This window comes from Ictidomys tridecemlineatus, chromosome 8 (assembly GCF_052094955.1).
Source record: "Ictidomys tridecemlineatus isolate mIctTri1 chromosome 8, mIctTri1.hap1, whole genome shotgun sequence".
NCBI lineage: Eukaryota > Metazoa > Chordata > Mammalia > Rodentia > Sciuridae > Ictidomys > Ictidomys tridecemlineatus.
This window is the reverse complement of record NC_135484.1, coordinates 37696100-37713478: the sequence shown is the minus strand read 5'-3', so window position 1 is coordinate 37713478 and position 17379 is coordinate 37696100. Positions and strand designations below refer to the sequence as shown.

General features: G+C 37.1%; 1 protein-coding gene across 10 annotated transcripts in view; it reads left to right on the top strand.

Moving 5' to 3' along the window:
• The window catches only part of Tpd52l1 (TPD52 like 1), a 91026-nt gene extending 78782 nt beyond the window's left edge, over positions 1 to 12244 (top strand). For 2 of the 10 annotated variants that reach the window (XM_021733322.3, XM_040283254.2), the window contains exons 5-8: positions 2512 to 2526; positions 4066 to 4104; positions 7097 to 7157; positions 11586 to 12244. In XM_021733322.3, coding sequence (XP_021588997.1) covers positions 2512 to 2526; positions 4066 to 4104; positions 7097 to 7157; positions 11586 to 11714 — 244 coding nt within the window. In that variant the 3' untranslated portion in view covers positions 11715 to 12244. Of the gene's footprint in view, positions 1 to 2511; positions 2527 to 4065; positions 4105 to 7096; positions 7158 to 7986; positions 11538 to 11585 lie in introns of those variants that run through there. The other 8 variants (XM_078019242.1, XM_005335380.4, XM_078019245.1 and 5 more) reach the window with 8 other exon arrangements.
• Positions 12245 to 17379: the final 5135 nt, after the last annotated feature.

The window sequence follows — 17379 nt, the reverse complement described above, 5'->3', positions numbered from 1 at the left end:
GGAAGCATCCATTAACAGGAGTCTACACTGTGTTTTGTGAAGCTCCTCACTGTTTTTGCACATAATGAGGAATGAAGACTGTGTTGCACATATGCTGTATGTTGATATAATCATGTTCATACACTAATTCAATATCATATCCAGATTGTGGTGACTCCTGTTTTAATGTGGCTTTGTTTTAGCACAATGCATAACCTATTTTCTAGGAGTTCCACACTTTTCATTAATTATTGTTTCATAGAGAAAATACAACACTGTGCCAGGAAAGATGGCACATGACTGTAATCCTAGCAGCCTGGGAGGCTGAGAAAGGAGGATTACAAGTTCAAAACCAGCCTCAGCAACTGAGTGACGCCCTAAGCAACTTAGCAAGACCCTGTCTCAAATAATAAAAAGGGCTGAGGATGTGACTCAGTGGTTAAACACCATAGGGTTTAATCCCTTATACCAAGAAAAGAAGATACAACATTGTCATTATAAATTGGCTAAAAATACTACAAAATGATGCCTATGTTTTTAGAGACTCAAATACAGTCCTGAAATATTTTGAGAAGTTGGAAAAATTTAGAGCTATGTATTTTTATTTCTCACAAGTTATGATTGTGTAACATTTGTATATTAATGAAGATAATTCCCTGCAAAAACAATAAATATTACAAAGAGTCTTTGGTATTAAATTATTCTAAAGCAAGTCAAATATTATATATATATATATAAAATTTTAATGTTTCCTAAGTTCAATAAAGACTCTTAAATGAGAAAAATTACAAAGTTTTGACATTTTGCTCAAATCAATGTGCCAATTTTTAAAATGACAGTGGGGGAAATGTTAACATCTTTGCACAGATATTTTACTTTAAACCCTTTTATGGTTTAAAGTATCATCTTATTCTAGATTTTAAGTAGTTACATGGTAAAATTCTGAGAACACATTTCTGAACTTGTTCAAAAAAATTATCAGCCAAATTTAGATGTCTTAGGAGAAAAACAGTATTTCATACTCTTTCTTTAGAATAATTCCAAATTAGCTGGGTGTGAAGGTACAAGCCTGTAACCCCAACTATGCATTAGGTTGAGGCAGGAGGATAGCAAGTTCAAGGCCAGCCTGAGCATCTTGCTGAGACCATTTCAAAATAAAATAAAGTAACATAAAATAAAATAAAAAGGGCTGGAGGTAGAGGACTTGCCTAGTGTGCCTGAGGCCTTGGGTTTAATCCTGAACATTGCAAAAAATCAATCTGACAACATGAGCTTTTTAAAAATAAAATAAAAATCCCTGTGTCAGAATTTATGTTTTATAAAAATAAGTTGTATTTCCTGAGCTAAATAATAGTTTCATTTTAACCTGACTACAATTAGATGATGTCACCTTGGGCCAGTCAAGAAATTGTCCAATTTCTTTCTCTATATAAAATAGCTTTTATAATATCTGCTTCACCAAAATGTTTACTGTGAAATTAAAATGAAATCACATTTATGAAAGTACCATGGAGGAAATGGAAAGTGTTGGAAACATTTTCATAATAATATTGGCACATTTTTCAGAATTTCTCAGTGAATTTGTTCAAACCTATAATCCAGTGAGAATGAAATGTCTGGAGGAGGCACATACTGTTACTCATATGGCCATGAAAAAAAAGAAGAAGCACAAATTGTAATAGGTTTTTAAAAAATCTTTAAAACATCTTTTAAAATGCAGGTGATGGGCTAGGGACATAGCTCAGTAAGTAAAGTGCTTGCCTTGCATGCACAAGGCCCTGGGTTTAATCCCCAGCACCACCACAAAAAAAAAAAAAAAAAAAAAAAAATGCAGTTGGTTCTCTGTATCCATTACCCCTCTGTATCCAATCAACTGCAGGTTGCAAATATTTGAAAAAAAAAAATTCATCTTTACTGAATGGATACAGATATTTTTTCATATCACTCACTACTCCTCTAACAACACAGTATAACAAATATTTTCATAGTATTTACCTTGTGTTAGGTATTCAAAGAATCTCTAGATGATTTAAAATATACGGGAGGATGTGCCTAGGTTATATGCAAATACCACACCATTTTGTATAAGGGGCTTTGGCATTGCAAATCTTGGTTTCCACATGGGGTCTTGGAACCAATCTCTCACAGATACAGTGAGTCAACTGTATACTCAAAGGAAAAAAAAAAAAAAAGGTGAGCCAGGTGTGGTGGCACACGCCTATAATCCCAGCAGCTCCAGAGGCTGAGACAGGAGGATCACAAGTTCAAAGCCACAGTGAGATGCTAAAAAATTCAGTGAAACCTTGTCTCTAATAAAATACAAAATTGAACTGAGGATACTGCTTAGTGGTTGAATGCCCCTGAGTTCAATCCCTGGTACTCCCTCATCCCACCCCCCAAAAAATGGTGAATGGAATATGTCATCTTTGTTTTTAAGCTCTTGAGAGGGGAAAACAAGGGTCAGTGCCATTTCTTTAAATCCTACATGCTAACTCTGCTCCTGCTCTTCTCTCCCATGCTGCCTGGATGCAGGTCTCACTCCATCGGGTAAGCACTGTTCTGCTAGACTATTTTCCAGACAGTGTACATACCCAGGAAGATACCAATTGTGGGACACCTAATACATTTGAATTTATTTAAGCATGTATTTATCTCATTTCTAATATTTGCACCATTTTACTTGCTGAGCAATCTCTTAATATTCTTTTTTCTGCAATATTTCTTCCTGTGTCCGCAAGATGCTAAGACTAGAAAGAAGAAAATTTAAAAAAAAAAGCAAGTACAAATTGAGAATAATGTATTTTTATAAAACTTCTAGAAAGTGAAACTGCACATAGGAAAATTATTTTCTCTAGATTATTGTGTTTCTCTGAATTTCTTGCCATGGTTACCTGTGCTGATATATCTCCATCTTCAACTTTCTGTACTTTCTGAAATTGAAGGTAAGAAAGGTGGGTGAAAAAGCCCATATATAAAGAAGTTGCAATGGTCAGTCTCCTGCCTCTGAATTAAGCCTTCTTTTAGCTAGAATTTCACCATAAACTTAAAAAGAATTTCCTAAGTAATTGCTTGTATTAAAAGAGATGAACAGATTGGTAATGTTGAATATCTTTTAGTGATGTCTTCAAATGTAATTTCTGAGGAAATATTTTTGCCTATAACGTATGTATGGAGTATTTAGGGTAAGACTCTAAGTATCCCTTGAATTCCTTTGTTGTTTTCGTTTTGCATTCCAATAAAGTGCTGCCCTTACTAGTGAACTCAATGGATATTGTCCTGGAAGAGTGATAAATTTATCCAAGACCTGTTAGCCTCTTTGAGAGAAGAGAAAGCAAGGACCACATTGAAAAATGGATGAGGAAGAAGCACTAACCCAGGAAAAAATGGGCCTCATCTTGCTTTTTCCCTCTGCTCAGCCTGATTTCTGAGTGGAACTCAATAGAAAATAACAAGGGAGCAGGGAGAGATGAGTCAGCTATTATAGGATTAAGAGGGTGAATCCCTTAAAATTCTCAGGAATGTTTATATTTGTACCAGATGTCCCTAACAATTAAACCACAGTGGAGGTAGGAGTCTGTCCTTCCATGTTGAACTGTGTGAGTTGTGTTAGCCTGGCATGTACTTCCTTGAATGTCTTTTTTAATCATGTACATTTCTCTGGACAGTTTCTCTGCAATGGAACAACTAGCTTCTGCTTGCTTGGCTCTAATTCCTGGGTACTACCCTTCGCTCCTTACTGTCTTCCTGAGAAGGAAAAGAGTGTGGAGACCCAGATCAGACCTGTAGAAGAGGTCTAATCTGAGTTACTTGGCTGACCAGGAGGATACTACATATTATCATATTTCTTATAGGGACCGTTCAGTAAATAGAATAGTATATGACCATGAACCAGCTACTCTTCCTTCATATCCTTGAAAGCTGACTCTGGCCCCTTATGCCCAAGGAAAACAAATATCTTGGTTGGATGGGCAAGGAATACTTCGGATATTTGAGATTGCTGTTTTAGAACTGCAAAGAGGGAGATTTTCATGTACTTATATTGTGCTATCTTCTTTTTTTTTCTTTTAATCTGCTTTTGTCCTGAAGTTACTCCATTCGTCATTCCATAAGTATGCCTGCTATGAGGTAATGTGTGTAAAATATTTTACATAACATTGATGCAGAATGTATATGAAATGTTACTTTATTGATAATCTAGTTGTAAGCTTCCCTCTGCACATGCCTTTATGTGAAAGGAAATTGCTGAAGTGCCATGGTCTACCTCATCCTTCTCTCTGCTGATCTCTAAGACTCAATGCTATAGAAGGATGGTGTAAGGGGCTTGGGCCTTTGACCAGACACACTGGCTTGAATCCAGCCTTTCCTGTTTTATTTTATCGACCTATTGCAATCTCCTTTCTCTTATTCATACATTGCAAGAAATAAGACCCACCTCATATGGATGCTATGACACCAAAACAAAGTAACCTGTGTTAAGAACTTAGTGCAGGTCTAGGACATTCCAAGCATACTTGCAAGGGTGGAAATACATTTGTTGTTTCAACATAACTAAATGCAAGCCTGGGAGAAACTATAAAATAAAAGGATAGGTCTATAGTCCTAGAAAGGATATCACTAGGATGTTTCAGGTAGATATTAAGGTGAGATGTCTGTTGAACTATAAATGTCACAAAAATACTCACTGGATGAAAACTTATGAGAAAGACATTCCCAGGTTCAGGTTGTATGGCTTAGTGGTACAATCAGATAAAATCAAACTAATAGTCTAGAGGAATGTATGGTTGGGAATTAGAAGACACATGATGTACCAACTCTGCCAAGGATGAATGTGGCAGCCTTGACAAAGTCATTTCACTCATATCAATTTTTTGTCATATTTAAAATAAGAAGCTGGAACCAGATTTGCTGCTCTTTCCAAGGTGCTCTGTAGAGCCCTAGAGGTGTCTGGGCGACCATTGGTGGAGGGGAGAGCAGGCCTCTGAGACCTTCCCCTACTTTAGTCAGAACTATACCCTTTTACCTGTTTAATAGCATATACACTGTGGTTTTAATACACAATAGAGGAAGTTCAGTTACTTTTTAATAGTCTGAGACCATAGAAACCAAATTCTTTCTAGGGTCATTTGCAGTGCTACAAGCTTATAGCTGCACATGATGTGATTATATCTGATTAAACAATTTATCCTTCTTCTCTGGCGTGCATTCTGGAACAATTGAATTAGAGGGATGTTTGTTCTACTATTTCTCATGAAGTCTCTTCTACACTGGGGTTATTTGATTAATTGATTGATTTGGAAATTTGACCACAATATTTGATTTTCCATAGTTGATAGTAAATAGGGAATACATATTCAAAATTATTAGCTCATCAAGTGAAGCACTCAGATGAAATAATATAACACAAAGCTATGAGCTCCTTTGCTGAATACATTTTAAATTTGGGCAGCTTAGAAAAAAAAAATAATATGGTTTTGCTCTGTGAACCAGGAATCCATCTAGTGGCTTATAGGTCAAATGCAATCCCTGTGAATTTCCTGAAATTAGCTTTTTAAAGAAAAATTGATTCTAATCATCTAACATATATGTCCATTGTGGGGAAGATAGTGGGTCACAGGAGCAGGCTCAGCCAAATGAAACCTGCAGTAGAAGTGAAGCACCACAGCTATATACTTTTGAGCGACTTAAGTATAATTTCACTAATACATTCATCATGAAACAGAAATATTATAAAGTACTACTTATAGGAATTTGACTGTTTCAGTCACATACATAAAAGGTGTGATGCCATGCCTGGCTCTTCTGAACTCACCAGTAGTGTACACAGCCTAAATGGAGGTGCATTTTTGGCCATTCAAAGCACCAAAGTTTCAGGAGGCAATCCCCAGCTAAGTTAAATTCAAAAACATATTTTCTATATTAGTTGCCTCTTGATAGTTTTAGGGGCATGGTTCATCTCACAACATTCAGTATAGCCATTCTTCCTTATAAAGTTTCTACAAGCCATTCCTCTTATTTTGTATCTATACTTAATTGGGGAATAACAGGTGGCTTATCAAATATAGTTACATTTAATTAAAACGGATAATAATGCCAGTTGTTGCTTCCAAAAGCTGACATGAATACAAGATTTAAGAGCTATCTTTTAGTTCAGTTCCTATCTTTTTATTTGGACTTAGTGATATCATTTTTAATGGTAATAACTTCGTTAAATTGTAATGTCATGTAGCCAAATCCCAAATAAGAAACCAGAAATCACCAATGAAGGATCTACACTGAAAGCAAAAAACATGGTTATGTAGATTAAACACAATGAATGAGTTACAAATCAAATGCCAATGAACTGTGAAAGTTCTGTCTGGTAAGAGAACAAAAAAGCATATCCTCTTTGGGAGGAAAATTATATGCTGTTAACGCCATTTTCCTCAGGTATGAGACAGTCGGTAGATACATTTCAACATAAAATAATGAATGCATGAACTTTCAGAAACACCATGTTATGGAAGTTATCAATATGATGACTTTTTAAGGAAAAGAACTTTTATGAACATCCCCCCCTTGAGCTATTTTTGTCTTGTCTCATGTTTACTGAAATAAATAACTTTAAAATTCCAAGTAGGAAAATTCAGACATGACACTCTTCAGGCTGAGTTTTCATTTGCTTACAAAAAAAAAAAAAAAAAAGAAAGAAAAAAATTTTAAAAAAAGAAAGAAAAGAAAAAGAAATAAGAAAGAAAGAAACAGAAGAAGAGGAATGTTTTGAGAGTAGCAATTAATTAGCAAGTGAAAAATTAAGCTATTGTCACTCCATTAACTCATTGGAAGTGATTTATGATGCACTGTGGAATTATTCTAGTTGTATCATTGCCACAGACTGTACTGTTTATTCCATAGTTGAGCATCTAACTGTTTTCCTTAGAAATATCCCATGTCAGGTTATGGTTTCTGGACCTAACCTAGCAGAAGTGGAACATATTTTAAACACGGTTGTTGTAGGTGGCAAGCTGACAGCTAGCTCTGGTGCAGAGGCGATGTTTACAAATCAGAGCAGAAAACCAAACAGCATGGTTGCTAAGACACTAGGTCTTTGGAGCTGACCTCTCTTTTTTTGTTATTTTAGGAATTCTCCTACTTTCAAATCATTTGAGGAGAGGGTTGAGACAACTGTCACAAGCCTTAAGGTACAGATGAAGTGGATTTCGTGTGACTGGGTCCATTCCATCAGGACAGCTTAGTTATTGCTGCTGTTAGTATCGAGGGCAAGGCAGGGCCTGAGCATTCAGGGCAGCCAAGAAGGTTAGACCTGCATGAAGGCAGACCCTTTGCTTCTCATATAACTCTGTAGGTAAAATCAGTATGGATTAGTGTTGCTTCATCCTTAGAGTTGTTTGTACAAACAACTCAAGGGTGAAATTGCTCATTATAATGAACTGGCTTTGTGTCTACCACTTCATCTTGAATGCTGTCTGCCTGAAAGTAGACACATGAAAGAGGATTGTGGGTAGAATCAAGGATATCTGAATTCTGAGTTCAGCATGTGAGAGCAGGTTCCATAATAGCCCCGAGCTCCTCTGGTTTGAACATGAACCATTAAAAACAAAGCAGGTACTATATGTTATAATGCTATCCACCCCCCACGTCTATCTAGGCTAGTTTACCAAATTCATATCCTGAGCACAGCACAGGACAGTTTTCATGGAGAGAAAATTGAACTGAGCCACACAATGCACTATTTTATTGTAATGCATGATTTCTGGGTTTAAAAAGAAAATATGCCTATCACATAGTATTTTTAAAAATTGACTAGATTTATTGTTTAAGCATAGATAAGTTAATCTACAAAGGGTAAAAAAGAACAAATAAAGTCAGTCTGCTTTCAAAAGGCATAAACGTAAAACAGGAAAAAAGTGATGGAAACTATTAAGATTATGCTTTGAAAAATATCATCTAAACAGTGATTTAATGAGATCTTGTAATTATTAGCACTACAAAGGCACGTTTCTTCACCAGATCAAAATCAGTTGTGTGCACTGCAATTATTGAGCTGCTTCCTGATCTCGCTGTGGGACTCTCATGGGTGCTGCCTGCTGGGTGCAGGTGAGGGTAAGAGTTACTCCTCCCACAGGTCACAGATGCTCTTAGTGACCTGGAGGGTCTTTCTCTTAGTGGAGGGTCTACTTTATTAGGCCTGCAGTCAGGTGTTATAGGTCAAAGAAGGGAATTATTACTCAGCATTTACCATGCCTTCACTAGTTTCATTCACCAACAGTTTCTACTTCTGCAGTTTTATTACTCTGCTTGTCCACACCGTCACTTAGTCAGGAGCCATTAAGTCACCCCATTACCAGGAACGGTTTTTTAAGGGGAGGCGAACACAGTGTGGTGGACATTTCTCTTCGAAGAACATCTAGTATAGAAACAAAAGTCTCAGAAATACTAAGTATTAGTTTCTTAAACTTAGTTTTCAGCCTTAGCCCAAGGAGAATGGACCTGTTGCTTGTTAGACATGTTCTGACATAGGACAAGTTGTACTTTTTAGGTTCTTTTAGAAGGAGATATGCAGAAACTAAAGAAGAATAAAGAACAATCTATCTTCATTTTCTTTGGGAAGCTCTGATGAGCTCATGGTTCACACAGGATTTTGATCCACACTCTCAGCCTCGCTGTCCTCAGCGAGGGATAGAAGGGATAGTGCCTACCCTCCTTCAGGGATGCCCGGTACCTACTTGGCCCACCAGGTCTGCATTGAGATCTCCTGTGAGTGGATTCTGTGCTTGTACGACTGTCCATGGGTTTACCAAGACTCACATCTCACACATCTCCTGTCTCAAAGCCAATGCCTAATTCTTTTCCTTCTGCCCACCTAGAAAATGTAGAATACCTGATAATCGTGCTTTGTGTAAAACCTCCCACCTCCTCAACAATTACATATTTCTCAGTCCTTTTTCCCCTTCTAGACTAAATTAGAGATCCATATAATCCTTTCTAGAGCTTATGTTCTGCAGTTTACATTTGTGTTCTAAATGTTCTCCAAAATGTCTCTATTGTTCATTTGTGGATCCTGAGGCTATTTTCAGGAGCTCCTGAATCAGTGAGGATGAATAGAAGTCTTTGTAGTTCTTCAGGTTGTATTTCCATTCACATGTCCTGCTTTAAGAAATATTACTTATGTTCTATGAGAAAAGATGTTGTGTGAAGTAAGGTCCACACTTGCCATCTCCTCATGCAGTCTGAAGCACACCACGTGGCATTTGTACCAAATCGGCTGTTCTTTCTTTATATTCAGCCCTAAGCATATAAAATTTGGTCCTGCATACACTCTTGCAGTGTGTTAGTGTATGACATCTCTTCTGGTGTCACCTGTATAGTCAAGGAGCATCCTATCTATTTCATCCAAGACAAACAGGCAGATACAGAAATAACACCGATGGAACCAAATTTGTCATATTCAGCTGTGCTCCAGTGAATCACAGGCAACTACATCCCTGCCACTCATTCTCTATCTGCATCAAGCAGACCATATTTTTAGTGCACGTACTTTTTGATGAATACATGGCTTAAATCAAAACCTTAAAAAGGGGGGGGGGAGCAAGAAATATTATACTTTTTGTTTCTTTGTGTCCTCTCAACCAGGTATTTCATTTTGAGATTAGGAACCCCAGCTTGGCAGTTCAAATGAGATTTTGTACAAAGAACAATTATAAATTTAGGGACAAAGTGACAAATTCTTGGATGAAAGGTCCTTATGAAGAGAAGCTCCAGCAAAGGCTTGTGGCTCACATCTATTGCAGTCCTTGCCCAAAGTATTGCAGTGACTATCAGTAAGTCCACGGGGTTGGGAAGCCCCTATATTCCACCCCCTCTTTGCCAGACTGATTTTGTTCAAACCATTCCATTCCTTCTTGTTTTTACTATTTTGATCTGAGAAAACCAAAGAGTAGAAGAAGCAAAACCCAGAAGAAAACATCAGTAATTTGTATTCACTTGATTGAATACTGTATGTGATTTCTATTGCAAAATAGAAGCCAAAGAGAATGTGAATTTAAAAAAAAGAAAAATCATGTGGACTATTAATAGAATAGATCACATTGAATTAATCTTATTTTGTTTCTCTCAGGAAAGAAAGTACAGTGAAAAATCTTATTTGAGAGCCTCTCCTTGCACCATGCCTTTCCCAGGTGCTGAGGTAACAGAGAGGAGGGACCAGTTCTCTGTACAGAGGCCCACGGATAAGGCCCATGGGCCACATTCACCTAGTCACCTACTTTTTGACTCATCCATAAGCTAAAAATAGTTTCACATTTTTTAATGATTGAAAAAATCAAAATAAGAGTATTTTACCACATAGAAAATTAAATTACATGACATTCACATCCTACTGTCCTTAGCTAAAGTCCTATTGAAACACCTCCATGCTCCTTGACTCAGATGCTGTCTGCGGCTACTTTCAACAGCAGCAGATTTGAATATCTTTGACAGAGACCTTGTGGTTCATAAGCCTAAAATATTTACTCTCTGGCCCTTTACAGAAAGAATTTCTCTGACCCAAGTATTGTAGAAAATGTCAGTTTAGTAGCTGAATTTAAGAGGCAGAGAGGGATTTTAGTGACAATTAGGAAAAAAAAAATACTTGTTTTGCAATGAATGAGCTGCTTTTAAACCCTGATCAACTGTTCAAAAAGGCAGGCGAGGGGCATGAACATGTTCCTGTGTCATGCCTGTGCCTCTGAGCAATCATTTGACAACTGTGAGGTATAGATAACAGTTCAGCAAAAACATTGTCTCTACTATATCTTCCTTTTCCACATTGGGAATGGATAAGGGAAGACCAATGCAAATATTAGTAAAACTTGCATCAAGCATTTTTGGACCATTAAATATCTGTTTGAAGGACTTTTAATAAAGAATCTTTCATAATACTTAATCTTGTTTTTTTTTAATATAAGTTGATTTCTTCATGTTTCTCTTTAGTCAATTGCAAGTATACAAGAGAGCCTAGTGAAGCATCTTAACTTGTATTCTAAGGGGTTTTCCTACTCTGAAGGCAGTTGCCTAGAAAGATGTGAAATTAGCATTACTTTGGACTTGATCCATTGCCAGATCTCTAAGCAGAGACCAGAAATCATGTTCCATTTAGCCACTCTTTCTTGTCAGGAATCATTTTTCAGAAATTCATATTGTCCTGCTAAATCTCAAGTAGAAAACCTTAGTATAAGTCACATAAAGATATTCAGACATTTGTAAAATTGGTAGAATTACTCTAAAATCCAATTCCATTTTGTTGAAATCAATTCTCTGGGTGAGTGGGGTAGATATTGAAAGCCTACAGATCTGAAAGGATGAGAGTCTTAGATATGGAACAATTAGAGGATATTAGTAAAACTGTGCTAAGTTCAAGTCTGGAATCCTATCCCAAGATCAAAGTTTGAATCCCATACATTCTATCACTCTGCTAAAGGAAACTAACTTCTCTACATCTTTTACTTATCTCCAAAGAAAGACAGTATTTCTGAATTTAAAAGTAATCAAGTTTTTGGCATTCTTATAAACACATTTGCAAAGATGATAATTAATAACTAACTGCATTTTTTGCCAATTTGCCTTTTCAGACGAAAGTAGGTGGGACGAACCATGGAGGAGGCAGTTTTGAGGAGGTCCTCAGCTCTACAGCCCACGCCAGCGCCCAGAGTTCCTCGGGAGGCCCCCGGCAGGCCGAGGAGGAGGAGCTGCAGTGTTAGGTCCAGCTAGCCTGCAGTCGCACCCAGAGGCTGGCCACTGCCCAGCCCATCTCTGCCTGCACACACCCAGATAAGAAGACCAAAATCTCACTGGGGAAACTTGAGGTCTTGATGTTATTATTCAAAGGGCCTCTCTAGAAAGTTGAATGGTTTCTATCTGTATGTGTGTTGATGATAGACCACTTGACCCTCACATTTCTGTATCGTGGATTGCTATCTTTTAAAATGTCCCAACTGGAGCAGGTACATGATTGGTTATAACTTGTTTGTGAAATTCAACGTATATTTCCCAAACGTATATCTATTAGTTATTTGCTTTCATTTTTGCTTGGCCTCCTTTACAATGTGCATGTCCTTGAAGACTGAGTGACCAGTTCTTTCAGTTGGTCAGATCAACAGGTGGAGCTCTTTATGACTGTCTCCAGCAGTAAGATGACTCACTGCAAATTTCATCAAACTGCTTGTGATCTCCGGCACCTACATCAATTATGTATGTTTATTTAAGCAATTAAAATAATTGATTTTAACAATGACAGAATTCTTGCTTTCTTTGTCTTCAGGGCTCTCGATGGCTTAAAAAGTCAACTTCTAACTTGGTGAACAGGACAGATATATGAAAGTAATTATAACTTCAGTTACTCTATGATGCTAAAATAATCTTCCATTCTAAAATTCTGCTTCATAGAGTAGTAGCTACTCAACTAAGGAATATCTAAAAAGGAAACAGTATACAATGGGAGAAGCAGAGCTTTATAACCCTGTAAAGTCTGCAAATTTTCATATGTATGAAAAAACTGATGTTTTTATTAACACTCATATTTCTACTGTCACTTTTACCTTCCACATTATATGCTTCTCGTTTCTTCTAAATGGGAACATACATTTGTTATTAAGTAGTAGGGATTTAACTTTAAGACATATTTGTAAAATGCACAATTTAAAAAGACCACATTTATACATGCACATACACAAATGAAAGCATGTTAATTTTTTCTTTTTCTTTTGTATTTATTATTAATTAGAAATAGAAAAATGATATAGTGCAATAAAGCCAATCTGAAAAATTCTATTCCAATTTATGGAGTACAACAATCCATCCAGTCTGTACAGCTAACTGAAAATCAAGCTGGTTCAAGAGCACATAGCCTTCTGAGGCCTAACATCTTAGCTGTGGGAGTACACCGAGACATTGAACCAGAGTGGACAAATGTGGACAAAGGGCCCTGCCAGTGGGGGCGCTGGCATTCTCTCTTATTTGTCCTTTCAGGCTGTTGGTTGAAATCAAGTCCTCCCTCATGGGGCAGGAAGCCAACTCTATCTGGCTGGAACATGCACTTTGGAGTCACCCCTGCCTCATTGCAAGTACAGTCTCCCTGGGCCCAGCCTGCAGCTATCTGGGAAGTCTGAAATGCTCAAATTTGTTCAACTCTCTGCCATCACCATCATTTTGGCTGCACTCAGCCATTGCATTGTATGAAATAAGCAGAGCTATGGTACTATACAAATATCTTCATTTATTCACAGATTACTGTATATAATTGCCCCAGCCCTACTGTCTGAAAATAATATTAAAATTGGACAGAAAAATAAGAAAACTAGTGTTAACATCTCAAAGCTTCTAATACATACATTCTAGTTACTTATTAATTCATCACAAGTCTAATTTTGTTAGCTTGGTATATGTATATAATTAATGTCACCTCTATTAATCTAAGAGCTTTTTTTTTTTTTAACTGCAGATCAAACCCAGGGCCTCATATACACTGGGCAAGCACTCTTCCACTGAGTTATGCCCCCAATTCTTTTCTTAATTTTTTGAAACAGGTTCTTATTAAGTTGGCCAGGCTGGCCTGGAACTTGTGACCCTCCTGCCTCAGCCTCCTGAGTAGCTGGGATCACAGGTGTGCACCACTGGGCCTGGCAACCTAAAGGCTTTTTATGGTTCACTCTGAGAATGTATTCTTAATGGCCATGTCATGATATGTGTAACTAAGCCACATCACAAAGATTAGAATAATCACATCAGTTATTGGTAGGCAGGTAGTCTGAGCCTACTGGTTGTCAGGATTGGTTAGTTTTAGAAAGATTAAGTAATGAGCCTTGTTTTGGTCTTACCACTTACTCATAATTGAGGAAGTTCAGAATAGTCTGATTTGACTGCTTTCCTCCATTAAGTTGACTTGCTCAATTCACATGCAGTAGCTAAAGTATTTCACGAGTGCTAAAATGTATTGGTATATAATGGACATAACCTTTCACTAACAAAAATTACTTCAGGTCAAAAACATGTATATGAAAGGATATTTCATAAAAAATTATTCCAGGCACCAAAAATTCAATGTGAATTACAATTACAAAATAAACTAGCTTTTTAAAAAAAACAAACCATTAATGTTAACTATTTAGCGGCACCAAAAATTCAATGTGAATTACAATTACAAAATAAACTAGCTTTTTTAAAAAAACAAACCATTAATGTTAACTATTTAGCACTTTTACAAAGTGATGATGGGAAAATTTGTAAATTTGTGATGCAGCTTTATCCTATATTGGTAGGTTATGTCAACAAAGCAATCTCCATCTTAGACTAAATAATATATTTTCTTAGAAACCTTTTGAACCATTGAAAAATGGTTCTTTGAACCATTGAAAATAGAACACACTGCATGTTTTATTAGGGATACTAGATGCCACCTCATTGACAATGGCCACCATGGAGAGAATGCTGGAGATCTAGGCAGCTCTTCTGCCTGCTTATTGGTCCACCAGTACCTCTCAGCATGAAAGTTGTTAAATCTCTTATAAAATGGTGCTTAATATTGTGAACTTCAACCCATTGCTCTCCTATCAGTGTCAAACTGGAATGGGAGCAGATGTTTTAAAAGAAGACAGAATGATGCTTTAGTTTGGATACTGAATATCTTCAAAGATCCACTGTTAAAGGCTTAGTCCCCATGGTGGTGCTTTTAAGAGGTGGTGGAAACTGTAGGAGGTGGGACTAGTGGGAGGTCCTTTAGGGCCTTGGGGGTATGCCCTCAAAGGGGACCGGGTTTCTTCCTCTTCCTTTTCACTCTCTATCTCCTAAGGTAGGTGAGTTTTTTGTTGCCTCACACATACTAGGCAAGTGTTCTACCATGGAGTTACATCCTTAGCCCAAAATGAATGGTTTCACTCCCTCATGCACTTCTGCCATGATGTGCCACCTCAACATAGGCCCAGAGCAATGGACCAACCAATGGTGGACTGGAACTTCCAAAACTATGCACTAGAATAAACTGGTTTAACTTAATTATCTCTACTTCATTATTAGTGAAAGTTAATACATGTATTAAAGTTAAAAAGTGATTTACTTATATGAAATGTGAACCAACTTCAAATTTGGTATTCAAATATAATTTGATAATATTTGGCAAAATCTTGTGATTACTTTTGATCATCACTAAGAACAGTAAAATGTTTTCTGCTAATAGTCATAAGTATCTTAGGCCATTATCTGTTGCTATAGCAAAACATCTGAAGCTGAATACTTTATAATGGAAACAGGTTTAGACAGCTCACCATTTTGGAAGATTCAACAGCATCTGCTCAACCTTAGTGAGAACCTCTTGGCATCACAATGGCAAGAGAATATGCAGGAGAGATCACATGGCAAAAGAGGAAGCCAGAGATTCAGGGTACCAGGGATTGAACTCAGGGGCACTCAAACACTGAGCCCCAGCCCCACCCCTATTATGTATTTTAGTGTAGGCAGGGTCTCACTGAGTTGCGTAGCCGTCCCACTTTTACTGAGGCTGGCTTTGACCTCGTGGTCCTCCTGCCACAACCTCCCAAATTCCTGGGATTACAGGCGTGCCCCAGATTTACTCTTATAACAACTTACTCTCATTATGTGAGACCAGCATTAATCCCTTCCAAGGGCAATGCCCCATGAGCTAATTATCTTGTACTAGGCACCACCTCTTAAAGGTCCCACTACCTCAAAGCTGCCAACACTGAAGTCAAAGTTTCCAGCACATGACCCTTTGGGAGACACACATACCCTAATCAAACCACAGTATAATAACTACATCAGCAGAAGACTCCTGAAGAAGTCAACTCATCTTTAAGTAAGAAGACTATAAAATTATGAAGACTATAAAATTATAAAAATGCTGAGTACAGAGGTTGCTTTTTTACAAGAGTATTTCATCACTCATATCACTACCACAAGGCTTTGAGATGAATTGACATTTTTCAAATACAAGGACACTGAGAATTATGTAACAGCTGGTGAAATGCCAGTCCACAAGGGAAAAACAGTAACAAGGAATTCTTTTTTGTTGAGTTCAATCCAAGAATAATTATTTACTCTGCATCATAATTACAGGGTTTGGTATTCAGAAGACCAAGTCCAGGCAAGTAGCAAGTATTTTTTTAAAAAAGAAAAAACGAATGTTCTTTAAGTAATAATGTTCAAATATTTGTAGACATCACCATTGGACTCAATAACTATCTTCTTTAATTGATCTTCATTTTGTTCTTATTAAAAGGATATTTTATTCACAGCACTGTTACATTTTTTATTTCTTTTTTTTTAAAGTAAATTACCCCAGGAAGGTTTAGGACTAATTGTGAACAATTTCTTGGTAGACAGATGAACTGAGGTAATGATTAAGTGACAAATATAAAGCAGACAAAACGTTCAAAATAAGGCTCCTAGGCCATAAACTCCTCTGGTTATACATACTTGAACTCTTCTGGGGTTATTTTATGTACATGTTTTCAGAACAAATAAAACTCCACTACACTGATAAATGGAGTTGTTTTTGTATTAATAATCTCCAAAAATAATCAGATTTTGCGGTACTTCTCCTTCCAATGCAGAGAAACTATATGTGCATGTGCATTGCTTCTGAAGAGATCATGCACCTTGCTTCCTGCAGATTGAGTATCCATGGATACTGCAAAGAGTTTCCAAAGAAACGCTGCCTAGAAATTTCACCATGCCAGCCTCAAAGGCTTTCTTCCAATAGAAACTGACATTTGAATTAAAGAGACAGGCTGCATTGCTGCACACCAAATACAGGGCAGGTTTGCATGAAGGGCCTTCCTTTCCACAGCAGTCAGTGATTGTGCCTCACTTCAAGGCATGTGGGGTTGATCTCTTATCTCATAAAGGGAAATAAATGGAAGAAATTTGGCTGATATATAGCCTACCTAAGGCTCTGATTCTAGCAATACTCTTCTCTTACATATTTTTCATCTGGTAATAAATGTTCTTATAACCAGGGTCTCAAGATCTGTATATCAGATGGAAAAATAAAAAAAGGAAGGCAAGTGGCTATGAAGCTGTATGTTCCAATTTATATTCCCAAATGATAAAGGGCTGGGGGGAAGGGCAGATCATGTTAATAGATTTAAAAGTCTATGATCAGGGCACAGTGAAATTAAAAGTCTGGCTCAAAAAGTGATCATCTTATAAAGCAGTGTTTCATTTGAGAAGAGAATACATTGCTAACACATTTGCTTTTCCGGATACTTATTACTACATCAGCAGAAGACTCTGTTCTTAAAAAAATTACAATTAAATTTTCTATCCTTCAGTGAATCTGGCCTTCAGGGGTCAAGGTTATTAAGTCAGAATAAGAAATAAGATGACTTAAGATCTCCAATAAATATTCCAAAG